At 45.3% G+C, this 27,436-nt stretch overlaps 1 protein-coding gene across 1 annotated transcript in view; it reads left to right on the forward strand.

Annotated features, from left to right (window-relative positions):
* ERBB3 (erb-b2 receptor tyrosine kinase 3) overlaps positions 1 to 27,436 on the forward strand; it is a 105,046-nt gene that overhangs the window by 41,550 nt on the left and 36,060 nt on the right. The window contains exons 2-5 of the mRNA XM_077328842.1: positions 7,022 to 7,173; positions 10,711 to 10,897; positions 23,912 to 24,037; positions 25,800 to 25,865. Of these exons, the coding sequence (XP_077184957.1) occupies positions 7,022 to 7,173; positions 10,711 to 10,897; positions 23,912 to 24,037; positions 25,800 to 25,865 (531 nt within the window). The remainder of the gene's footprint in view (positions 1 to 7,021; positions 7,174 to 10,710; positions 10,898 to 23,911; positions 24,038 to 25,799; positions 25,866 to 27,436) is intronic.

Here is a 27,436-nt window from a genome sequence, read left to right on the forward strand (position 1 = left end):
TGGTTGAGGCCAACGTGGCAAGGAAGATCTGATGCCCCGCCCCCCAGTGTTAAGAACGTAAGCACTCGCCATGTGATCTGCGCTCCCTTCTCCTACTCCTGTACTTGATTTGGGGGGGGGGGTAGTAGTCCGCCGTGGTTTTTAAAATGTTTGTGGGAGTCTGCATATGAAAAAATGTCTGGAATGGTTTTAATGGGGCTTTTAACATGGACAAACTCTTGGCAATTTGAGGAGGAGCCCCAGCCAAGGTGGCTGCTGGAGAGCACCAAAGGTGAGCCGGTGGCAGAGTGGCAGGGCAGCCGGGGAGGAGGACAAGGAGGAGCCACAGCCTGGTACCAACTGATCCACGGACCGGGACTGGTCTCTGGATTGGGGGTTGGGGACCACTGCTGTAGATGGAAGATAGAAGAATGGTGGTATTGACCAATTGCAGTCCTCAGTGCAGCCTGTTGAGCTGTGTTGATTTTCGTTTGCAAGGGTCCTCTGGCCCCTGACCTTGCCCTCTTAAGGCTGCTGGGAAAAGAGGAAGGTGGGAAAAGATACGTTTCGGCCAGTTGGGTATCCTTAGGATCCAACTTGTAGTTAGAAGAATTGGATTAGAAAGGGTAGACTTTCCCCATCTCTTTCATTACACGGAATAGTGATAGTGATTCTAGTGGGGAAAAATAGCAAGGGGGATTTCGACCACAATTGACTATAGAGAAAGGGTTCAGCAACCACTTAAGGATGCCAGTTCCTAGGTGGGACCTGGGGATCACCCAGAATTTCAGGTCATCTGCAGACTAAAAAGATCAGTTCCCCTGGATAAAATGGCTGCTTTGGAGAATGGACTCCATAGCATACTCCACTGAGGTCCCTTCCTGCCCCAAATCTAGGCTCCACCCCCAAAGTCTCCAGGTATTTCCCAACTCAGAACTAGCAACCTGATACCCACTTCCTCAGTGTTTCTGCAATAAAAAACTTCCTTTACCTGTATTTTCTTGGGGGAGAGGAGGCAGCCAAGGAATCAGTCACGTATCTCTCTGCATCTTCTGTAGTTTGACTTCAAGGAAGAACAAGGAAGGAGTTTATTCTGCTTTATTCAATCCAAAATTAAAAATAGACTGTGGTTTTGTGTTTATACGGTTCCTTCTTTTGATTCTTATGCGTCAACCCTACTTCACCAGGTGTTTGCACACAGGTCAAGTAACAGAGTATTCCTAAACTGATTTGTGAAAGAGGTTTGCTCTGCAAATACCACAAATACTATGCGGGACTGAGATAGAATAATTGTTGTTTCCTTGCCCCATGCTCAGAGTTGCTAATTTGGATTTGACTCTATTTATCAATTTGAACTGAATAGTGGTAATCTCACTCTCACATGCTATTTAGCTGAGATTTTAACTTGATCTATGTTAAATTATATTGAACATTCTGGTAAAGAAAAGGAAAATGGCATAGAAAGCTGTTGACCAAGCATGAGATCCTAAACTTGGATCCTAAGACTTTAAACATCCCCCCCCCCTCAATTGTGATTCTTGTTGTCTGTTGTGGAGGCATATCCTCTGCTGCAAGTGTCTGCAAACCTATTTGGCCTGTGGGTAGTTTTGGAATTTTAAGGAAAATTAATAAACACCACACAAAATGCCTATAGCAGAGTAAAATTCCCCAAAAAGTTAGGAGGTCTTAAAACAAGCGTTCTCCTATGATGAAGGCAGCCATTTTTGAATTGGTAGTCTCTGCAGACCAAAGATGATATTTTTGGGGATCTTATAACCTGCTCCAATGAGGTGGAGGAAAGACACTGCTGGGGAAGAAGGGACACTACGAAATACATTAATGAGCATCAGTGTTCCCAGAGGCTATAGTCCTTCAGCCTAATGTTAAAGAAACATGATTTGCAGTGGAGGACTGGCTCTTCAACATAGAAGAGTGCTGGACGAGCCAAAAACAAAGTTTAGAAGTCTATAATGCATGTTGCAGGTACACAAAGGTTACAGACAAGAATTTCCCCAAAATCTGAACATGATGTTACAGTTGAAGATCTTTATGGCTTGTTCCCACATGGGGCTTTAGGCACATAAACCAATCAAAAAGAAATTAGCAATTTATTCATAAACCAATAGGGTTACTAGTGTCAAGGTAGATGAGCCAGTCCTAGGACAGGTGATGTAATGCTGGCTCACCTAACTCAAGGCCTGCTCTCATAACAAGTTTAATTGGGAACAACTGAAGCTAGTCTTATCAACATATGTAGACAGTGTTAGGCTTCTCAAGGGCACAGGTACAGCTAATTGGCAAAACAACTTACACTAAACGAAACATATTCTTTCTCGTGCAGCCCACTAAGAAATTCACAGGGCCGGAGCCTGAACCAAAGTTTCATGAAACATGACTTGAAGTCATTATTTCACTGCAGTAGGGGTGGAGCCTGTTGGCATTTGGTAGGTCCTTGGAAGAATCTGGCCATGCCTGGTGTCCTGGGGGTGGATCCAGAGATGTAGGTAACTTACATTTATTTTTGTTGTTATTTCTTGGTGGAAGGGGCTCAAAGCTGAAGAGGGAGGATTCCACTCTGGCCACTTTCTTTCTGATACTTTGTGCTGACTCATATAACCTTGCACACATATTGCCTTGATGGACTTGCATGGCACCGGAAAATCTCACTTTAGGCATATCTGAACCCTCCTTCCCTTGGAGACCCTGAAAAGGCAGACCAGTCTCTCCAAAGTTCAGGTCAAACCTTGAGACTTAGGTACCCTCCCCAGTGGATTTTGTACAAGATAACCAGGTGTAAACCAAGGGCATCCAGTCCTGATTGATACTTCTGGTTTTGCATCAAATTTAGTTGCCACTTTAATCCCAGCTGAACATACACATTGATGGGATCTGAGCTGGCAGCAGCAAGCCTAGAAAGGGACCTTGGGGTGGTCGTGGATAGCTCTATGAAGATGTCGACTCAGTGTACAACTGCTGTGAAAAAAGGGAATTCCATTCTGGCCATAATTAGAACAGGAATAGCGAATAAAACTATCACTGTCAAACTGCTGTCATACAAATCAGTGGTGAGACCACACTTGGGATACTGCATACAGTTCTGCTCACTGCTCTTGAAAAAGGATATTGTCGATCTTGAAAAGGGGCAGAAAAGAGCAACCTAAAAGGGCAGCTGCCCTATGAAAATTGATCAAAATGTTTAGAGCTGTTTGGCTTAGAAAAAATTCCATTAAGGATAGGCATGATAGAGGTCTATACAATTATGCATGATGTGAGAGAACCTTTCCCATTATACTAAAACCTGGAGTGGTGCACTGAATCTGCAGGGTGGGAGATTCAAGGCAGACAAAGGGACATCGTTTTATACACAGTGCTTAATTAAATTGTGAAAATTGCTGCCAAAGGACATAGTGATGGCCACCAACTTTGGAGGCCTTAAAAGGGGCAGTGGACAAAGTCACGGAGGACAGGGACTCTCCGTGATTACTAGTCAGGATAGATACCTAGTCCTTCCAGTGCCAGAGACGGTATTCCTCTTTCTGTCAGTTCATGGAGATCATGAGTGGATGCTTCTGCTGCAGTCCTCCTACCTAGAGGTAGCTGGCTGCTTGGCCACTGTGCAAACAGAATGCTGGACTTCATGGACCTTTGGTCTGATCCAGCAGGGCTCTTTTTATGTTCTAAAGTTGCTGGACTAATTGCCGGATGCAGTAAACTTTCGTGCACAGAGAAAGCAAAAGTCACTTCATTCTTCCTTGTGTGCTGCTGCTTTTCAAGTGTTTCCTTTCTCTCCGGTGATCAACTTTTAGCTCTCTAATGGGAATGCCTCCCAGCATTAGGGATGCAGGCAGCCGAGTTATGCCTCGCTAAACCCATTGGGTTAGAAGGGTAGAATATTTCTTAGGACAGAAGTGTTAGTTAACAAAATCCAAGAGAATGAACAGTATGGAAGCTAAGTTGCTAGCATGGACATTGATACAACAGCATAGTCATCGCTATTTTTGATAGGTGTTGAAAGGCAAGTGCCCCCACACGAGATTTGTCATCCCTCGTGAAGAGAACACAAAACAATGGGGGGGGGATGACCCAGAATGTAGACAGCCATATGCAAAGATCTGTTGAGCAAGTGGTTTCCTTTTACAAAGAAGTTCTTATGAGCCACATTGGTTGTGGGGAAAAGCTCATGGCTTATTTACTTTCAGAGGGGTGGGCCAGGGTGTGCAGGTGGTGCTTGTGGCTTTCCATCATTTGCCTGGCAAAATGCCACTCAGTGCTGGGTGAGATTAGCCAGTGGCAAGCAGCCAGAGCAGAGGGCTCCATGGTGACTCTGTTTTTCATGCTAACTTCCTCTCTGTCCAGAGACGTGCCACGAGGCAGAACGGCCCGGTTATCTTCCAGTAAGGCTGTTATGGGCAGCTCCGTTTGTATTTCAGTTTTGCTGTTCAGCGGCATCTTTCTTTCCAAAAGATCTTTTGTTTTACTGTTTGTACAATATACGATTTTTAAAATTTAGGAAGAAAAAAAATACACACCCATGTCTCGTATTCTTAGCAGAACTGGGTTTCTGTAATTCTCCTGTGTTTTTTTTTCCTTCCAGTTTCCTGGGGAATTCAGATTTTGACATTTTGAGTTTTATTGGAAAAGAGATTCTTGTTTTGCATGCTTAGACATTTCTTGAAAGCAAGCTTGGTGTAGTGGTTAAGAGCAGCGGCCTCTAATCTGGAGAATCGAGTTTGATTCCCCACTCCTCCACAGGCAGCCAGCTGGGTGATCATGGTCAGTCACAGTTTTCTCTGAGATCTTGTAAGCCCCTTTAACCTTTTCCGCATGGGGAATTCTGCCTGGACTGGCACTCTTCTGGCTGCGAGGCTAATCCCCACTTCCAGATGATGTTGGTGCTGCCAAGCCTCCTGGGGGGATTTGTTTGCTTGTTTAGGAACGTGGTATGGCTACCACGTTCCAAAACCGACCCTCCCCCCCGAAGACAGTGGAACCTTACCACCCTGACTGCCTCATCTGGAGGCACAAATCTGGGGTGGACTGGGTCCGCTGAGGACTCCTTCTGGACCCGGGAAAATCCGGGGCAATTGACCCTGGCTCAAACACCCAGTGGCAGCCTGGGGGTGGTGCTGGTGGTGCTGGTGTGGAAGAGATATTTGAGTAAGGTGACCAGATTGTCCCACTTTTGGAAGGACATCTGGGGGTACCTGGCAAATTGTACTTATGTTGAAATTAAAAATATATATATTACAATACTATTTTTGCATTCTATGCATTCTATTAAACTTTTTGTTGCTCCATATACACCAAATTTTTAATCAAGACCCCCCCCCCCCCCAGTCAATGGTGTCCCGCTTTACCAATGTTAAAATCTGGCCACCTTATATTTGAGACACATTAGGGTAGTAAATGAGTACCCAGCTTGCTGGGGAGTAAACGGTCATGACTGGAGAAGGCACTGGCAAACCACCCCGTATTGAGTCTGCCATGAAAACGCTAGAGGGCGTCACCCCAAGGGTCAGACATGACTCGGTGCTTGCACAGGGGATACCTTTACCTTTAGGGTAGTAAATAGCGGATTACAGAAACCAGCTGCTCTTCTCTTTCTAGATTTTTGGTGGGTGAGATTTACAGGTCTAGATAGAAAAGGAAGTTTGGATTTCTCAAGAAGCAGCTTGGGCAAATTGTTGGGGATGGATTGGGAAAGAAGAGGTTGAAAAGCAGTTTGTCATATGTCATTGGGGACAAGGGTTCAAAGAACAAAAGCCAAGCATTCCATGGTTAAGAACTTTTTTCCTGGAGGTTTTTCTGCTTGAATTTGTCAGGCATGGACGGATAAATATTCCCCTAATTTGTGGGCTTTGAAGGCTTTGTGACACCATTGAGTCTGAGAGTAAAATGCCTCCATTATATGAAGTTTGAAGACTCCGGCACCTTGAAAAAGCACCTAGTGAAACTGGTGAATTACGAGCTGGCTGTCAGTCGGTTGCCTGGGTGGCTGCCTTGGTCATCAGGCCTTTCCACTGCAAGGAAATTCCTTGTCGTTACTTGTTTAATGGCTACATTTAATCTTTATTTATTGTTTGTTTGTCCATAGTTTGTATGTAATCTTGGTTGCCTTTTGTCATTTATAAAGGTTCGTTTTCTTACGTTCTTCAGTTTGTATATTATCTTTGTATGAGTTTCCATGATTTATGCCATCTTTATATAGCTTCAGGCATAATATAATTTCAATATTTTTGGAAACATCAGCTCTTTTGAGTGGGTACCTCTTTTGTTTGGCTTCCTTTTCATCCATGGCCCCAGACTAATGGAATGCTCTAACTAGATCAGAGCCCTGTGGAACCTTAAAGTGTTCTGTGTTCCGCCAGGCCAATAGTTGAGGCCAAGGATTACCTTTAACATCTGGTGGCCTTCCAGTCCAAACCCACCACTGACTGCTACATTGCCATTCCCCATCCCCTAGAAATAGGAGATGTTTTAGATCAGGGGTAGTCAACCTGTGGTCCTCCAGATGTCCATTTGCTGGCAGGGGCTCATGGGAATTGTAGTCCATGGACATCTGAAGGACAACAGGTTGACTATCCCTGTTTTAGATGGAATGGATGCCATTTATTTTAAATTAGTGCAATTGTAATTTTATTAAAATTTTATATAAAATGGTATGATTTTATATTATGGATTGTATCTCTGTGTTGTAAACCTCCCTGAGCTGTAGCAAAGTGCAACGTATAAATGAAATAAATAATAATAACCTAAAACAGCAAATCAGTACAAAGCATAAATCAAGAGCTTGTCCGATCAAAGAAACAACAAGCAAATAATAATTTTAAAACAAACCATTTCCTGGGTCAATTCATGACGTATGGATGATCCTACTTGGGAGGGATATTTAACTTTATCTCATGAAGGTATTAATTTTTTAACACAGACCCTGTCCCCCTGCCCACTAAAGGGCCCGAGGCACAACTTTTTTCTTATGAAACGTGACCAATGAACCGCCTTTCCACATTATTCATGTGCCTCATTTCCGTTCTTGTTCCAGTCTGTGCAGGCACTCTCAATGGACTTAGTGTGACCGGTGATGCCCATCAAAGCTACCAGACGCTCCACAAAATGTACAACAATTGCGAAATTGTCATGGGCAACCTCGAGATTGTCCTCATTGAACAAAATCAGGACCTCTCCTTCTTGCAGGTAACAAGACAAAGGGGATTAATTGTTGTGTATGGGGGTGGGTGGTGGGAAAGCAGCTGTGCCCCATCAGATACAGTTGGGGTGGATTTAGCCGTGGGGAGGTCCCACCTGTCCAAGGCTCCACCTCCCACTCACAGCAGAGGGGGAAATAAGAGGAAAAGGAAGCAAGCTCCTGCTGCCACGCACGCTGACCCCCTGTGGTCTGCTGCCATGTGTGCCTCCCCGCTTTGGGATTGTTGGGGGTTTTATCTTTAATTTTTGCCCAAGGACCCAGGATGACTAAGACCACTCCTAAGTCTGTGCCTCCTATTTGGGGCAATAGGAAGAGGGGAGCAGGTGTTCAATGTAGAAATTGTAGTCTGTCCCATATACCCGAGGAACCACCTAACTGACTATACCTCCCAGAGGGGATTTCGCTCAGCCAGTACGAGCCAGCTGATGATCCCTGGCCCCTAAAACATATGTTTGGACCCAAGTATGCCTCTAACTCAGGGGTAGACAAACTGCGGCCCTCCAGATGTCCATGGACTACAATTCCCAGGAGCCCCCTGCCAGCAAACGCTGGCAGGGTGCTCCTGGGAATTGTAGTCCATGGACATCTGGAGGGGCGCAGTTTGACTACCCCTGCTCTAACTGATAGAATGAGCTCCTGGAAGAGCTGTGGACCCTCCAAGAGCATGCCCAGTTTTGAAGGGCCTGTAAGATGGAGCTGCCAGGCATTTGGTTGTGGCCAATGAACAGGAAACATCTTCAAGTTGGCCCCCTCCTGCAAGAGCCCTCTTCTGGAAGGACAGATGCATCCAAAGGGAATGGCCCACACATACCAATGTTGTTGCAGAACTGAACATATTGTTTTAAATTCGTTTCTAATTATGTACCATTTAAAATGTTTTGTTTTATTATGTAACATTGTTTACTGCCCTAATCTGGCTTGCTGAGAGGGGCAATCCAATCAATCAGTCAATCAGAATGGAACTTTGTGGTGTGGCAAAAGGGATAATGATAGACAAGATGCCTCTGTACACCTGGCTTCTCACAAACCCAATTTTACAAATCCGCAAAATATAGTTTTGCGAATGGATGCTCCCTGTATGGAACAATTTCCACCATTCCTTCCTTGTGCCCCTGCTCATAGATCTTGACTCCCAACTCCACTGAAGTCAATGGAGCTTGTTTCGTAGTACACATGTGGAGACTTGCAGCCATGCCTTGCATCATTCCATTTGATCCGAGGATCTGAATTTCTTGGTTGCAATACCTGGAGTGGTGAAACAAAATGCACTCGTGGACATAAGGGTGTCAGAGTGTCCAAAGGGTGTCAGAGAAGCCCAGCTGTTCCAATGAGTGGGTGTTGGAGGTATCAGACGGGCAACGCAGCCAGGGCTTTTGCTCTCCGATTCCTTGACTCTTGCTGTATCTCGCTGGAGCAGTGAACTGTGCTGGAAGCTCCCTCTCCTGTCTTCTTTCACCTGCTTCCAGATTTCCTGTCAGACAAGGCCCTGCCTCGACTTGCCTTATGTGGCAGCAGGCAGGTAGGCTGCACACATGGCACCTCATCTCTGCCCTGTCAAATAGCCAGGTTCAGAAATGTGCACTGTCAGCTTCCTGTATTTGAAGGTGGGGAACAGAAGCTCTGTGCCAAAACTGCGGGTTAATGATGCTTCCATTGGTATGCTGGGATCCGAGGGAACTGGCCCCGTGGGAAGGAGTAGATTCTGAGGTTTCCCCCTTGCACCTTGCCAAGCTTGTGTGAGCTCTCAGCAACTCTTCCTTGACTGCTGAAGACAGGGGAGCTTCAGGCTGCACCCCTCACTCAAAGGAACAGTTGCCAGGCAGGGAATGACAACTCCAAATTGCCCTGTGATGTGTCAGTTTAGACCAACTTGCATGTGGGATCCATGCCATCAGCGCAAGAAGGGTTCTTTGTAGTGGGGCTGTGCCAACAGAGCCATCTCATTGGATCAAGAATTCACTTTTTCTTTTAAAGCTTCCGTTGAGCCAACTGGCTCATTGAATGATATCTGAAGTCACGCTGACCCTTTCCCCTGCCCACTCATGCTCCCTCAACGGTCATTCCCATTGAATACGAGAATGGATGATGCTGACCCGTGTGGGTAGAAGCCACAGGGAGATTTTCACACCCTCAAACAGCTTCGCCGTTGACATAGTGGTGGGGCTTTTGGGGGGATTCACATGCTCTCTCATTCGAGGGGGAAAGTGGGCGTGACGTGTAGGGTGAAGAATGTGTCCCTGGATAACGAACTTGATTCAAATTCTGACACATGATTAAGTGATGAAACCAATGATTGAATGCAGGATGTTGCTGCTAGTTATATATAGAATCATGGAATCATAGAGTGGGAAGGGACCTCCTGGGTCATCTAGTCCAACCCCTGCACTATGCAGGACATTCACAACCCTATCGCTCATCCACTTTGACCTGCCACCCCTTTGCCTTCACAGAATCAGCCTCTCTGTCAGATGGCTATCCAGCCTCTGTTTAAAAACTTCCAAAGATGGAGAACCCACCACCTCCTGAGGAAGCGATGTAGTCTAGATATAGACAACAATATAAACAACGATATAGGCTAGACATAGAGGCTAGATATCTGGAAAAAAGTTTTCACAGTCAGAGTAGTTCAGCAGTGGAGTAGGCTGCCTAAGGAGGTGGTGAGCTCCCCCTCACTGGCAGTCTTCAAGCAGAGGTTGGATACACACTTTTCTTGGATGTTCTAGGATGCTTTGGGCTGATCCTGCGTTGAGCAGGGGGTTGGACTAGATGGCCTGTATGGCCCCTTCCAACTCTACGATTCTATGATTCTATGAAGCCTGTTCCACTGAGAAGCTGCTCTGACTGTCAGGAACTTCTTCTGGATATTGAGACAGAATTTCTTTTGAATTAATTTCATCCCATTGGATCTGGTCCATCCCTTTGGGAAAAAAGGAGGGTTAAATAAATGCAATCCAGTGGATTAGCTGCGTTAGTTTGTTGAAGTAAAACCAAGAGAAGAGTACTTAAAAATTAACACCTTTATAGTAGCAGGAGCTTTTGAGAAATGAGACCAGATTGAGGCAGCAAGACAGAAAAATGGCTGCTCTGCTCTAGGATTCAATTTAGATACAGATGCAGAATCCTTTATGGGCATTTAGGAACAAGAGATGCAAAATATACATAGGATTCAATTTCTTACTGGTGTTTGCTGTTGTCATTTCCCTCATGCAACCCTTTAACTGAAGTATTCTTAGTGTGTTTGCAATATTTGCATGGCAGTGATGGACAGGAGCCAAAGTGTTGTTCAAGGGAGGCATTTCTTGGGAATGCTAGTAACAATCTGCAACCAAATGAGGCAAAGATGGGGCCAAAACCTGGTCATTACACGGAAGGAGCACTGATGCTCTTTCTGCGTTAGGGACTTGGAAGACTTGCAGCCTGTTTTGAACTGTGAGACGAGACATTAATAAAGTGTCATTCTATGTGATTTGGTAATGAATGGGTGGATGTGATGGTGTCTCTGATTTTTCTCTGACTCTTCCCAGACTATCCGAGAAGTGACCGGCTATGTTTTGATTGCCATGAATGTCTTCACGTACCTGCCACTGCAGAATTTGCGCATAGTGCGGGGGACCCAGTATTATGAAGACAAGTATGCACTCTTCATCCTCCTCAACTATGCAAAAAATGTCACACACGCCCTGCGCCAAGTGGGCTTCAACCAGCTTACAGGTGAGTTGACGGCAGATGGGATGTAGATCTTCTCAAGTTATCTCGTGACTTGTTGAACCAGTACTTGCTGCTTCCTTCTTCCTTGTGCAAAACAGCCTCTGTGGAACTCAGCAAGTCTTGTATAGCATTCCATGGGACAAATTAGAATAGTAGAATTGTAGAATCGTAGACTTGGAAGGGGTCATACAGGTCATCTAGTCCAAGCCCCTGGGTCATCTAAAGCAGGGGTAGTCAACCTGTGGTCCTCCAGATGTTCATGGACTACAATTCCCATGAGCCCCCTGCCAGTGGTTGCTGGCAGGGGCTCATGGGAATTGTAGTTCATGAACATCTGGAAGACCACAGGTTGACTACCCCTGGTCTAAAGCATCCAGGATAAGTATTTGTCCAGCCACTGCTTAAAGACTGCTAATGAGAGGGAGCTCACCGCCTCCTTAGGCAGTCGATTCCAGTGCTTAACTACGTAAAAAGTTATTCACTGATATCTAGCCAGTACCGTTCTGCAGGTCCTCTCCTGCCAACAGGAACTGCTCCTTGCTCTCCTCTGACAACCTTTCAGATAATTAGAGACAGCAATCGTGTCCCCTCTGAACCTCTGCTCCTACAGGTTGAGCATTCCCAAGTCCCTCAGCCATTCCTCCTACGAGGCTCCGGAATCAGAAAGGGCAAACATGTTAAGGGCACTTCGACCTTTCATGTGTTGAGCAAAGCCAGGCTGCCAGGGTTTGTCTGAAGCACCTGGATGTGTTTATTCTCAATGCAAGCTCTCGGGACCTGGGCTGTACCACAGCTCCCACTCCCTCCTGCTGCCGCTTCCCTGGCCATGACACCCAGTCCCGGTAGTCCTTGCCCTGCCTCTTTCAGCGTTTAATGCAAGCCGCTGCTCCCTAGGACAGAGTCCTAGCAGCTGCAGGTGCCAAAAAGCCTTATTTCAGTCCTGACTAATCCTATCCAACAGCCACACACCTGAGATTTGAGGAGAAATCGTCCCAGTTGGGACAGTGTAAGTTTCAGGCAGGGCTTTCCTTTTCGTAAAAGTGTGGCTGTATTTGTTGTTGGGTATCTATGCACTGGGAAATCCCTGTCGGCGGTACCTTGCCAGCATGGATTTACCACTTCTGCATGCAGGGTGTGGGTGTGGGTGTGTGGAGGGGAAATCTACTTGTTAGCATCTGCACTGCAGTCTGGATCCAGAATCGTTTCCATCGGTGGAAAACTTTCCTGCTTCCTCCTTTCCATTGCAGCCTTCTGACCTCCATGAAATGCTGCTTTTGGGGCACAAGGGGCCTACAGGGACATGAGGGGGTACGCAGCAGGAAGAAGGAGGCGATGGCTGCTCCCAATTTGGTCTTGATCCAGTCCTGTCTTTATTGTCTTCAGCCCTAGACCATTCCCTGACTGGGATGGCCCAGGCTAGCTGGATTTCATCTGATCTTGGAAGCTAGGCAGGGTTGGCCTTGGTTAGGACATTGCTGAGAGATCACAAGGGGACGTCCAGGGTTTCTACACAGAGGTACCTCTGCTTGTCTCTTGTCTTCAAAGCCTTATGGGATCACCATAAATTGGCTGAGCCTCTATGGCACTCTCCACCTCCACCACCTGGACCATTTGAAGTGATGAGAGAGAAGATGCCTTTGATTATGTGATGAGGGCCTTATCTCACTGCTCAGAAATGACAACCTGGTCCTTCTGTTCTGGGATTTGAGGCAGGGCACCTTCCTTCACTGCCAATCCTGTAACAGTTGAGATCGCCCTGCTTGAAGTTGCTAAAAGCTGGGAGTGGCTGATGGCTTGCCTGGGTCGTGGCTCCTTGACCTAGAGACAATATATGGGTCTCCCTAGACCAGGGGTAGTCAAACGGCGGCCCTCCAGATGTCCATGGACAGCATTCGCTGGCAGGGGCTTCTATGAATTGTGGTCCATGGACATCTGGAGGGCCGCAGTTTGACTACCCCTGCCCTAGACCCATCAACAAAATCCTTGAGGATTTTTCTTTCATTTTTCGAAGGCAAGACTGGGGTAAATGTTGGCTGGGAGCTGGTGAATGTGGGTCATTGGGATTGTTACTGGGTGGAGTGTGATTGCTCTGTGGGTAAACACAATGACTTCAGCTACCTTGACAGGTGATCTCCTGCCTATCCTTTAGGCAGCAAACACATTCCACAGCTGAGCCCTAAAAATCATAATGGGATGGTTTAGCTTTTGAGGCCACATGGTTCTGCTGGACTCTGTTCTTTTGTATAACACGAACCCTTGTAATTATTGTCCTTGCATAAGTGCACCTAGCAATTTAATCAACATCATTAAACAACAGGAGCAATCAATTTGCCTTAGTGGAATTCACATTTGTCAGATTTTTTCACTTCCCTATACGAGGTTTATTTTGACTTTGTTTCTGTTGCCTAGATTAAATAAGCCAATAAATGTTGCTCATCATGAAACTACTGGATTATATAGACTTTAATAAAGCCAAAGTTATGAGGAAGAGCCCTCAGCCACAAATCAGAAGTATTGTTTGGGATTCTGTGAACGAGGACAGCCAAGTGGAGAAATTCCCTTAGCTTGATATGTGTGGCAATGCTTACCAGAGAGCAAGCCCACAAAGGGGTGCTCTGTTAATGCCTGATAGGATGAGGGGTGTGGCCTAGAAACCAGGGTCTGTCAAAATCTTTGATCCAAAATGTTGAGTTGAAAACAATCAGCAGATGAGTGGTGGCTAGGCTGTTGTGGTTAGGAGTGCGGACTTCTAATCTGGCATGCCGGGTTCGATTCCCCACTCCCCCACATGCAGCCAGCTGGGTGACCTTGGGCTCGCCACAGCACTGATAAAGCTGCTCTGACTAAGCAAGTGATATCAGGGCTCTCTCAGCCTCATCCACCTCACAGGGTGTCTGTTGTGGGGAGAGGAAAGGGAAGGCAGTGATATCAGGGCTCTGTCAGCCTCACCTCCCTCACAGGGTGTCTGTTGTGGGGAGAGGAAAGGGAAGGGGACTGTAAGCCACTTTGAGCCTCCTGCAGGTAGAGAAAAGTGGCATATAAGAACCAACTCTTCTTCTTCTTCTTGACAGTGGATGTTGTAGAGAATAGGGCACCAGGATCTTACCAGGTAAGAGGACGGAAAGGAAGGTTGTTTTTTATATTAAGGGCACAAGGCCATGGATTATTTAGTAAGCAGGGTGCACTAGGTAGAAACCGGTACAATTTAGTATATAATGTTGAACCAAGGAAATTCAAGTCCAAATTCCAGCTACACCATGAAGCTCACTGATTGACCTTGGGCTAGCCATACTCCCTCAACCTATCTTGCCTCACAGGATTACTGCAGGGATAAAATGGGATGATCCTTCAGTCTACAGGCCTCTGCAGATGCTACAGTGTACACATCTGTACATGACTGTTGTTTCAGGAGTGTGATTTGTGTGCTCATGTGGCGTGTGAATTGGGAAACACGTGAATTTTCCACACAGATCAAAACCCTGGGTATGAGTGGAAGCCGTATGGAAAATCCATGTTGAACAATTCACACCATAACGCTACAAATCGGGTGAGTGGTCGTACTCATGTGCTCCCAACACACACAGCTGGTGACTCCCGCTTTCACATGAATGGCACAACAAACCTTCGGGGACTGAGACTGCTGAAAAAGGGTTTCACATATGATCTCTTATGTTCCCTTCTTTCATGATGGCTATTCCTGAACTTTCTTGAGGCCTCAGTTCCTTAAATCAGTGTTGAGGAACATTGTTTTCTCCACCATCCTTACATCAGCTAAGCTGTACTATGAACATATCCATGTCTGAAGGCTTATACGAGTTGAAATGCCATGGGATGCCCCCCTCCCTTGAACTCTGGGAATCATAGCCCAGTGATGGTAATATAGCTTTCAATTAAGAGAGAATTCAGCACAGTTCCACAGGTCCATTGTGAGAAGTGGGATCAATTACATAACGGGAGTTTACTATATAGGTGTGCCCTTATTTGTGACTTTTTAATGTCTGTCTTGACATCCACAGCTATTTCTAGACCTTGCAATATTTACAAGGCTTAATTAAAGTGCAGGCGATAGTTCGGTATACAAAGAACAGGTTAAAGAGGACTTACGACCTCTTGGGAGTGTAGTATAAAAGTCTAAGAGTCTGATTTGTTGTGTATAGAATCCTGCCCTTGCTCTAAAGTTTGTTCTTTTCTCCTTCAATAACAAAATTCAGCCACTAGGTACAGACCAAACCAGATCTCACATTGTTAATCTCCGTACTTAACAACAGTTTGAGTTTACTGGAAACAGCTAGACACGATTAGCCCTTGGGGCAGAGTGTCTAGGAGTCCGCCTGGCTGCGATCTCTTGGAATTTGTCTTTTAACATGAAACCTTGTAGCTCCTGCACGATCCTGAGGCTCGAGCCTTTTTTTTAAAGCCAAGTTTCTAGCCCTCAGGATGTGAAATGTAAATCTGTGTGCTGTTACAACCAGAGTAGGACTTGGCGGGGGCTCCTGGCATCAAGTATGAGGCACCTTCTCAGCTCAGATTCTTTGATAATCATTCTCTGTTTAAAATCTCTAACAACTGAAAACGAAACGAGTACAAAACATTCTTTGTATTGAACTGTACATTGCCACCGTAGAATTCCGGAGTCCACGTGCAGACAGGGCTACGGCACACTGCAGCAAATGGAATCTGCCGAGTTGCAATTTAGCCATATTGTCGACTCTGTCGCCTTTCAATCCCGGCCCCTTTTGAGTCTTGAGCAAATTTCTCTCTCAGCCTTGCTAAAGATTCCTCAAGCGGTGATGTCAGCATGGCCTCCTCTATGTAAAGCAGACGTCTCTGGCTTCACTACATCTCCACTGTCTAGAGTAATATCTTGCTGATGAGGGAATTCTTAATAGGTTAGAGAGGAGGCAATCCAAAATTCCTGGTGAATGTGTCTTGCAGGCAGAGCGCTGTGTCTTCTGGCAATGCACAGTGAAAAGGCCAAGAATGGAACGAGGCACAATGTTTAGGGCCCTGAGTTATCAGAGCTTGCTTTTCCTAAGAAATGAAACAAAAATTACAGACAGACAGACAGACAGACAGAGAGAAAGAGAGAGAGAGGACTAAACCTGTTAGATTTATTTAATGTTGTTGTTGTTGTTGTTGTTGTTGTTGTTGTTATTCAATTTATTTCCCACCACTTCCAAAGCCGTCTTGTTGTGGGTTACAATGTTCCATTAAAACCCCCATTAAAAGACATAAAATCACGGTACATGGAGGAAAACCACCCCAGCCATCCCCACTGCCAGAGAGGTGAGGAAGGACTCAGTCTATTACTCACACCCGGGGGGGGGGCATTGATCTTCTTCACCGACCCCATCCTCAACCATAGACCTGATGGAAGAGCTCCGTTCTATGTTTATAATTGATTGGAATATTGCATTGAATGTTTTGATTGTGTTGTTATCCATCCCGAGCTTACTAAGGAAGGAAGGGCTATAAGAATAAAGTTGTTATTAGTATTAGTATAAAGTTTTTAAGCTTGTGAAGATAGAGGAAAGTGAGAAAGCAAAGTGTAGTGAAACCTCAGAGGCAATCTCTATAAATCATCTATGCGGCTATCTCAGAGCTAGTATGTATGAATGGTCCATCGAACCAAGCATCCTGCTCTGATAATGCCAGTAAAAATTGCATTTTAAGGAAAATGAGATTTCCAGGTGGCAGAGCTTCAGTGTCAGCCTTTACCTCTTTCTCCATGATTAGCTAGATAAATAGTTGTGCAAAATAAGCAGATGAGCTCAATGCACATAAATTATACAGACTGCAGCTGCCCTTGGTGCAGAATCTGGGCACAAGAGTTTTGATTTGAAGCATCAAGGCATTCATCCTTAGAACACAGTTACCTAACAGTTCCCTGTATATAGCCACCTAACAGCTGCCTGCATATAGCCTGTCTTTGGTTTTAGAATGGTGGTTACAATCCCCCTTGCTGGGGTCCTGATAAAGAGAATGACCATTTGCTGCCTTTGATTGGCATCAGAATCTGCTGCTCCTCCCCCTGCCTAATGGTAGAGCTGGCTAGTGGCAGAGGTGCAGCAAAGGTCTCTTGTACTAACCCTGGGCAGTTGCTCAGTCTTGCAACCTGTGTAGCCCATGCTGGTCCTGCAGTTGCTCTTGTCAGTTAGGAAGATGGACAAGGACCAGTGCAGCATAAAGCCCTGGGTAGGCGTGCACTGCGGAGATTGTTTGGACACCTCCGATCTCCTCCCTTCCAAGGCCATTTATAGATGTGCTGTAGAATTCCAACAAGATCCTTTTTGTGCCAGGGAGAGGGCAGAGCCAGAACAAATAGACAAGGCTTGCTCCAAAAAAGGTTTGATCAAAGTATAATAATTAGCAACCTATAGATCAGGGGAGTACAAAAAAGTAGGACTCTTTTTCTAGGTAGAAATATTAAGGTAGATATTTTTGTTGTTGGGGGGAAGTATTCCTTCAGTTGGTGCAGCATGTAACGTAAGGTAATTTCTGAATTGGATGATGGGAGTGTCTGGCTTGGATTGCTTCATAATTAGCTCATAGTTTATACTATACACGCAGCATCCAGACTGATCCCACAAGGTGTAAAATGTGTGCTGCATCCTGCTTGCAAATGAGCAATAGGAAACCACGCATTTCCATGGTTCCTGACAGCAGACCCTTCCCACATTATTCGACCACCTTGCGGTGGCTTTTCCATTCCCGATGAGGCAGTGGAGAAGCCTAAAGCTTGGACAACCCACACTTCTCACTCCACTCTTTGGGTTCTCAATCAGCACAAGTCACCAATCCCAATTATTTAAAAATAATTAAATCAGGAAATGGGTGCGAGGGCGGACAAAATGCTACCGAGACTGTTGCACGTTTCTCCCTCCAAACAGGCTTGTCCTTGTTTGCGCCCTAGGCAGCAGCTGGGAGGAGGAAAGAAGAAGGAAATCGGGATTTTGCGATTTCTCTTATCACAGAGCAAACTGGATGAAAACTTGTGCCATCCATTGCTGCCGATGTCATCTGGAAGCAGCAATAAAACCTGCGAGCAATGAGATGTCGTCCAGGGGCAAATTCCTTGTGCAGAATCGGCCCCTATGTTGGCCTTGTGGGAATCAGAATGCTGGGTTGGAGGGACCATCCCTGTGAGTTATCTCTATGAGATGGCTTCTTGGGTGTTTACAGGGATTTTCACTTCAGATCAAGATGCCAGGGTTATAGGTACACTGTGTAGACTTTGTAATCCTCTCCTCTTTTTGGCTCCCTACCCATAACCAATTTTGGTATGAGACAGAAAGACAGCAGGAGGAATAGAGAAGCTGAACTTGTTCTTAAACTGTTTTGAAGATGTTTTATATTTGACTGTGGAAACCGACATAGACCACTTGTTGAGAGGGGTGGTATAAAAATAAAATTATAAATAAATTGAAATACTGTGTCAAGGCAGCCCAAATTCTGGCCAGAAAAAGTGAATTCAACAACCTGACCACATTTTGCAGAGAAAGCAAATTTCCCCCATATTTGTTTGTCTGGGGCACTTTATTCTGTTTCTAAAGTTATAGGGTAGTCCACCCTGTCCTCAATCCTGGAGTTCCTCCCTTGACTGGAGATTTTTGTAGGCTTTGCTGCACTCTCAGAAATATCTCTACAGTCATAAGTATTAAATTTCAGCTTTAGAAATATTTTAAAAACGGAAAATCTGGGGTTCTCATAAGAATACCATTTTGTGTTTTTTTTTAATTCCTTCCTCAGTCAGAGAGCCCCTGAGCATATGTAGACTGTCTTTCCTTCCTGACATGAATCCGCTATTTAAAAAGAAATCAGTGTACAGGTCAAATGCCTTTTATATGCCTTGTATTTCTTCTGAGGGTTTCCACTTGTTAAAAATACATCTTAAAGAAATGCTGATTAAGCAGAGGGTTAGGATTAGCCTGGCATTGTCTTCGTGTGATTAACAGCCAGAAGAATGACATTTTGGCTCACTGGAAGCCTTAGATTCATAAAGATTCTGTACCCAATATGAAATTCCATGTAGTTGTGTTTTATTTGTACAGAATTGTAGAATACATGCAACAAGGAGATTTCAGTGGTACAAAATGAGGAGAGGGCACTCCATTACTCAGCATAGTCCACAGCGTCTCAGAATCTAAATTGCACCGAACTAGAAGAGATCACAAAGGGCTATCCAGTACCTTCTCAGGGACTTAAAAACACACACACTCCATACAGGTGCTCATCTCCCCCTGAAATCTTCTAATGAAGGAGACTCCACCACCTTCTAAGGCAGCATGTTCCATCTAAGAACAGCCATCGTTCTCTGAAGATGCTTTATAATATTTACGTGGATCCCAGAGAGGGGATGTTGGGCCTATTTAAAATGATGGCAGCTGTAAAAAACGAGGGCATCCCAACCAAGACATAAAACTTACTTGTTCATCTGTCACTGGGCCACAGATAATCTCATCATGCAATCTTACAATAACATAATAACATCAAAATATACCCTTATCTCCTTTGGGCCTTCCAAACCTTATGTGAGAAACTTAGAGCGGGACCTTTGATTCCAAATGTTCCACAGTACTGTTCCTTCTATTGCTATCAGAGAGAACATCTTTTCTCTTTTATCTGGAGGTTTGTGGGTGAAAGTCCAATCAACAGAAAGAATTTATGAGTGTTCTTAGCCAATTAGACCTCATGATTTGTCTAACTGACATGTTATCAGTTCCAAGAAGATTTATGGGCCATCATACCTTCTTGCACTTTGATTGGCTAGGTCTGAAGTTGCAAGACAGGGCAGAGGCTTGTAAACAATGGGGCAGGGTTCTATTTCAAGGCCAAATCCAATTTCCATAGAGATCGTGGGATTAGCAGAGGAAAAGTCTTAGAGGGCTCCAAAGGAATCCAGTGCACTGCAAAAACACACAGGGTACTTGGAATAAAGTTCATTCTCTAGCAGTAGAGCTGCCTGGCCTTCTGATATGGAGGGTGGAATCAATGGCATTATACACCACTGTAGTCTCTGAATGCCCCAAACCTCATCTCCAAATCTCCAGGGATTTCCCAACCTGGAGTTGGCAAAACTTATTTGTGTACTTCTTTCTTCACTCAGATTGCCTCCCTACGCAACCTGAGCCCTGTTTCTGATTGGGTTTCTTTTATTTATAGGACGTTATACCATTATTCAGCTATGCTCTCATGATAAAGCTGGTTACAAAACATTTTGTATAGATCAGACATTTTCAACCAGGGCTTTGTGAAACCTTGGGGTTTCTTGACGGCCCTGGAAGAGTTTCCTGAATGGGTGGGAGTTAATTATTTTTTAATATATTTTGAAAATTTGTTAAAAATTTATTGGGTGATATGACCATATATGGTCATGTTGATCTCCCCAGTGGTCAGTGATTTGTTTGTTTGTTTATTTTATATACCACCCTCTCCGGTATATATGTTACCTGGTACAGGTAACATAATTCTGGTAACAGTAAGGTGGTCACAACAATAACATTAACATAATAACAATAACAACAACAACAATTAAAGGATGGTGAAACTGATAGCTCTGGAGGGGGTGGGAAGGGGAGGATCCACGGGTGGGCGTGTCCACAGCTCTGCTTCCCAACCATATTCTGCATGATCACGACAATTCTGGGCCTGAAAAACGTTCCAGGAGTTTTTCAGCACTAAAAAAATGGAGAAAGGCTTATACTGATGGTAAAATTGTGTAAAGGGGCTGCACCTGCTATCCCTGCCCTCCTCACCTTTGTGCATTTAAGCAGAAGATCCCCAGAAAAACCTGAATGTGTGCAACCCTTCATGCATATGTCCTGCATGTCAATTGAGGGCCCTGCTTTCTGTAGCATTCCCATCTTCATGGAGATTTACAATGACACATGAATTGCTCTGAGCAGACTTTCTGTTGACTGTGAGCAGCCCGAGAGTGAGGCCAGTGGGCACAATCCTTTGCCTGCGTTTTTAACATTCTTCCCTTTGGTCTAGCACTGCCATGCAGTTGAGCCTGAAGTCTTCCTGAGTGACGGGTGGCAGCCCTGTGGGTTGGGTGCCGATTGGAGTTCCTGGGGATCTTGTCAGTGGAGCAGAAAGGGTGGCAGGCAACCAGCAGCGAGTCAAGCCTGAGCACGTTGCAGGTTCCTGCCCCGACCGGCCTGTTTGGCTGGTGTCGTTGTTGTTGTTGCGCTGCAGTGGCACCAAAAGACAACACCTGTCTATCAGCTTTCCCATCGCTTGATCTTTCTGCTGGCTGACAGAACAATCCTTGGCTGGGGGAAAATGGGTTTTCGGAATTACCTGAGCGACATCCCCTGCCGCATGAATGTGCCTTTGGCATCCCGGTTGCTAGCCGTAGAATGTGTTTCATGCCATTTGTGGTGTACTAAATACTGTCCTGGAATGTAGAAGCTCTGTGTTCCTCGCCCAGAGGATTTGCAGTCTACTTTCTGTTGATAAGACAGCAATGTGGGAAGAAGTTAGGGATTGAGAAGGCGTAGTAAAAAGGGAGTAAGGAGAGCCCAGTGGTAGCAAAGTAACAAGGATGGAGGTGCTGCAAAAACCTGGGGTGTGCTTTGTCAGTGGTACAAATCTCATCGCTGAATCTGGCTAGGGATGTGATATTACTAACGACAAAGGTCATCTTCCCCCAACTCCTTCCCGTTGTGTGAGGTCACTTCTTCCGGCCAAAATTCAGTTTTGGAATTTAAAATTCCCTGCTTCTGGTCTCTCAATGTAAAAAGAAATTTCAGGTTTTTCTAAGTGTTAAAGAGAAAAGTCCAGTCTGAATATCTGTAGGAGGGTGCCAGCCAAAACCAGTCTTGTACTTTTAATCCCTTAGCCAGCTTCTACCCTTTAGTGGCTTTATAAGTGACTGTCAATCAGTTTCTCCATGGTTTACCATAAAGTCTCAATAAGTTTATGATACAAGAAATGGAAGGCATACAGCATCTACTGGCTGTAGCTGGTCTAGGACTTCCAGTTCTTCTGGAGTCTGTGGTTCCTGCCAGGGAATTGATCTGTGAAGTTTGGTGATCAGTTGTAATTTGGAGAGAGTTCTAGAATCACATGTGGAGGTCTGCAACCCTAGATTTAAAATTAGTGTTTCCCAGTCACCAAGGTACTTGAGGCTGGTGGCTTAGGATGGAGGCTGCATCAGGGTTGGAAATGTGGCAGGAGAAGATACTACTTTGTTGACCATGGAAATGCAAACAGTTAGGTTTCTAGTGTCTATCCCTGGCCTGCCCCATCTAGAATCTTCCAATGATCTGCCATTCGTAGGCGTTAACACTGTCCCTGAGCTTATTCCATGCTTGAAGAAGGTTCTGAGGCACAACCATAAGACACAGATCATTCAGTGGGGTTCCCAGCCACAGCCCCCATGAGTCCATGAGAACAAGTCTTCTGCTGGTGAAGACTGCTAAGATAGCTTTTTTTCTGACGCACATGAGATACACTCTCAGCACAGAATTATATAATAGCGAAGAGTGGTGAGCCTAGGCATATGCCATAGGAGATCCCATTCAACCACTCAGCTACACTTTATGAGTTTAGATATTTTATATAGATATTTTATATATTTTATATAGTGTATTGTCACAGTTCTGACCACTGAGGAAAACACAGTAGGGTTGAAACACGTTTGGTCTTATGTGATGTTAGTTCTGTGTGGTTTTTATGTAGTTTTCATTCTGTTTTTAATTGTGCACTATAATAAATAACATTTTTACATTATTTTATTGTACTGCTCAGCTTCTGAGTTCCTTCCCGAAGACTGCTAAGCAGCCTGCTCATAGAGCAGCTTTGATATACCTGTTGATAAAATTTGCAGAAGTTGGTAGAGAAGATTAAAGAAGAAGGAGATTACATGACCAACCCACAGAAATGACAATGGGACAGAAAAGGAAGCTAGCATTTGGGTGGATTGAGAGGATGAACAGTGCCCTTGTGGTGGGGAGCTGGTGATAAAGTGTGAATCATGTCACAGCTATGGTGACCTCTGTGGGGGCTTCAAGGCGAGAAACGTTCAGAGGTAGTTTGCCATTGCCTGCCTCCACATCACAGCCCAGGTACTCCATGGAGGTCTCCCATCTAAAGACTAGCCAAGGTTGACCCTGCTTAGCTTCAAACATCTGACAAGACTGGATTAGCCTGGGCTATCAAGAGAATGTGGGGGGGACTATACATCATATTTGTGCTGCAGCGTGTGCCTATCGAGGACCGATTATACCCTTGCAATTCAGGTGTAACTGAATCGATTGCCCACATTATATTATACTGTGACTTTTATAAGGTTGCCAGAAGCCGTTTAATCTTGCCCTTGCTATCAAGGTTCCCTGGACTTACAGATGATCGTCTAATTAACATCTTGCTTGCAGATAAAGATATTTCTTACATGGTGGCAAAGTTTTGCTACACTGCCAACAGAGTGCGGAAATCTTTGGTTACTGTTGATGCTGAGTGACCTGACTGTCAAAATGCTGTATTAATGTTTTGTGCCTTTGTTAACTCCCTGATGCCGAGTGTCCTGTTAAAACCTTGTAATAATGTATGTGGTCTGTAGATACTTTGATACGGTCAATGACCGTAATAAATAATCAATCAATCATCATATCTGTGAAAGTTCATCAGTTTTTGAAAGGAATACCTAGCTATTCCTTTCCATAGTTCCACAAAGCACCATGAAAACAAGAGCGTTGAGGGCTTTTAAAGGGGTATTTTATGATACTGCCGTGGCTAACGAGGGACTGTGGCTCAGTCAAACAGCATGCCAAAGGTCCCAATCTCCAGTCTAAAGACTCAGGGGAAGTGCAAGCCTGCTGCCTGAGACCCTGAAGAGCCAGTCTGAGGACATAGGACTGACCTTGGTGGGCCAATTGTTTGCCTCAGTGTGAATGAATGGCAGCACAGGCTTCACGAGCCACGGCCCACTTTTCAGGCGCATAGTTTTGTAGCTCAGGAAGAACTGCTTTTCCTCACACTTTAGAAGTTATCGTTGTCCCTTTTGTTTTTCAGAAATCCTTTCTGGGGGAGTCTACATTGGGAGGAACAAGCAGCTGTGCCACATGGACACAATCAACTGGAGGGACATCATCCGGGACCCGAATTTTGAGCCGGTGGTCACAGACAATGGGGACAATTGTGAGTATGAACAGGTAGCAGGGTGGGGTTGGTGCATGGACTTGCCGGGCTTGGAGAGAGGAGGGGCTTCAGCTGGGTAAAATGTCACAGAGTGAACCCCTCAAACCAGTTGTGTTCTCCAGGGGATTTATTTATTTATTTATAATTGGATTTGCATGACCGCCACTCCCAGAGCTGTCTTGCGGCGGTTTACAATTTTGGTATACAATCCATGCAATAAAACCCCCAGTAAAGCCATTAAAAACATTCTAAGACTCAACCCAAACTATGGCAAAATACTTTAATTTATCTTCCACGCAAATCCAGTGGGTGGTCCAAAGATGGCCTATGGAAATTGGGATGTTGTCACTGGAGACCTGTCGAGTCAGGTCAGTCTAATACTGGCCCAGACCTTAAGGAGAGAGGGGAACCCGGTCTTAATCCCTGGGTCTGCTACCTGGGCTCAGACAAATGTCTGGCGGAAGAGCTCCGTTTTGCAGGCCCTGCAGGATCTGATCTTGATAGTCTAGAGATCGGTTATAATTCCCAGGAGATCCCCAGGCTCCGCCTGAAGGCTGGCAGCCTTAGTACTCATCATTCAGTTCACAATAAGCTTAAAAGAGCTGGAGGTTTTTATACTCTGCTTTTCACTACCTCAAGAAGTCCCAAAGCGGCTTACGGACACCATTTCCTTCCTCACCCCAACACAGACACCCTTGAAGTAGGTGAGGCTGAGAAAACTCTGAGAGAAGTGCTCTGTGAGAACAGCTCTAAGCGAACTGTGACTAGCCCAAGGTCACCCAGCTGGCTGTATGTGGAGGAGCAGGAAATCAGACTCTGTTCTTTCGATTAGAGTCCTTTAACCACTACAACATGCTGGCTCCCACAGTTTTAGGCTTTTAGGACTGGCTGTGGATTTACTTTGGGAGAATAGTCCCTTTGCCCACAGGGAAATGTAGAATGGGGCTCCCCACTGGTATCTTTTCCCCTTTTCATTGAGTCCCTCTCCATTTCAGGAGACTCCATTTTGTGTCTTCTTCTTTTGTCATTCTCTAGTCCATGGCCTTGGTCTCATTGAGCCTCTGGGCACCTTGGGAATGATGAGTGGGGGGCACCACAAAATGGCTGGCATGAGGGTTGCTGGGGTCAGCTGCAAAGCCAGACAAGTATGTTCCTCCGATGGAGGTAGCTGGTTTTGAATAGGTGTTCCCTCCTGGATCCTTGCTGTAGAGAAACAAAGAGCTGGTCTTTGTTTTTGTGGAAGAAGCAAATGGAATCCCACTTCAGAGATCTCTGTTATAGTAGCAGCTGGGAGTTCTCGGTCTTGTAGTAATCGTGTTAGAATTGTATTAGAAAAGGTTAGGTGCTCAAACTCCTTTGTTGCTGTCCTTGTCCTGAGAAGGACACATGAGAAGATCACATCTAAAGCAGGGTAGATGGGGGAGTATAATAATAATTAAAAAAAAAAAAACAGGCCATGTGGTTAGGGGACCTTTTGAGCCCCCGGACACCTTTGAAGTTCTGACAGTGTGTCCCTCCCACTTTCTAAAAACACTTGGCAAGTACCAGGAAAGGTATTGGCAGGTGCTGTGGCGCCCACGGGCACCACGCTGGGGAACCCTGATTCTAAAACGGCACTTAAATGGAGCATAAGAGATGTTTTAAGAAATGAGAAGATCCCAGCAGAAGCAGCATGTCATGGATGATAAGCTTACTTTGAGCCAAGGCACTCATTCAGGTTGACTTCCGTGGCTCATGTGGTGTTCTTGTTCCCCCTGAACAGGCCCTCCATGCCATGAGAGCTGCAATGGTCATTGCTGGGGTCCCAGTCCTGATGACTGTCAAAAATGTAAGTATCACAGTGCTCTTGGGAGAAATCTAGGAGTCAAAAGGCATCAGGGAGAGTTCAGAAAGACCTGAGTCACCTGACACTTGGCATGTGATAAGTTGCTTGTATTTGGAATTTGAAAAGGAAAGAGGGTGGTACCTATTTTAGTGGGATCTATCTGTATCGCAGGGGTGTCCAAAATGGGACTTCCAGTTGTCCATGGACTACCATTCCCATGAGCCTCTGCCAGCATGCTGCTGGCAGGGGCTCATGGCAATGGTAGTCCATGGACATCTGGAGGCCCACAGTTTGGACACCCCTGCTGTACAGCTAGGTTAGATACGGTGTTCTTTTAATAAGTAATACCCCTTTAACAGCCAAGTGCTACTTAAGAGGTCAGGAAACCAGGAAGGACTTCAAAGGGAGAAAAACTGAGACTCAAGAGTTGAATCGTTTGTCCTATAAATAAGACTATGTCAAAATCTCAGAAATTTTCCCCGGAATCAAGAGCTTCATTCACAGTATCCCACGTGCCTTATTTGTTTACTCACAATCATTAGTTTGGTTATAACTTTCTTAGTGCTGCCAACGATGTATGCCGCCCCCAAATGACGGGCTCAAGAAAGGCGGCCTATAAAACTAAATAATATATAATTAATAAATAATACATTCTGGCCTGGAAAATTCCTGGAGAGTTGGGGATAGTGCTTGTAGAGGGCAGAGTTTGGGGTGGGAGGTCACTGGGGATGTGAAGCCACTGAGTCCATTCGCAGCAGCTGTAGTCTGGAGATCATTTGTGATTCCAGGGGAATTCCAGGCCCCATGAAGTCTGGTGACCGTATCTTCACTCCACACGTGCATTGGATGTAGACTTATTTACTGTGGCAACCTCTGACGCCTGCTGCTGTGGTCCCCACCCTTGCTCAGTGGGGTGGTGAGAGCCAGCTGCACAATTCTGTGACATCACTTCCAGATGAGTAGTGTCACGGCATCGTGCTGTGCTCTAGAGATCTCTTCAATCTCTCTGGTAAAAACCATAGAGATCAGAGCAATTCCTACAGTATAGCATGATACCTTGACATTGCTTCTGAAAGTGATGTCCCAGTGTCACGTGCTGTTGTTTCCTGTGTCTCCACCCCCTTCCCGCCCGCTCACACATACAATTCTTCTGCACCCAGAGGTCTCTTGGTTGGCAACCCTGAAATGTATGGGAGGGGAAGGTGCCTTTCCCATTATGAATTCACAAGTGGTTTGTTTATCACACGTACACTGCTGTCTTAAACAGATTTACACACCCTTCTTAATCCATAACATCAATGGGCTGAGAAGAGTGTAACTCTTCATTTGCTGGCAGGGGCTCATGGAAATTGTAGTCCATGAACATCTGCAGGACCACAGGTTGACTACCCCTGTTCTAGTGGAGCCAAGCTGGGAGAAAAATCCATGGGGGGGGAGAGAAGATGAAAAAGTGGGGCTTAGCTCCCCTTGTCCATCTGCCTGGTTTTTGTTAAGGATGAAAGTTAGATCACAGCTAAAGACACAAACGGATGGGCATAGATAAAAACGTGCCTGGATCTTTCCATTCACACTTA

Source organism: Paroedura picta, chromosome 3, assembly GCF_049243985.1.
Source record: "Paroedura picta isolate Pp20150507F chromosome 3, Ppicta_v3.0, whole genome shotgun sequence".
In the NCBI taxonomy this organism is placed as follows: Eukaryota; Metazoa; Chordata; class Lepidosauria; order Squamata; family Gekkonidae; genus Paroedura; species Paroedura picta.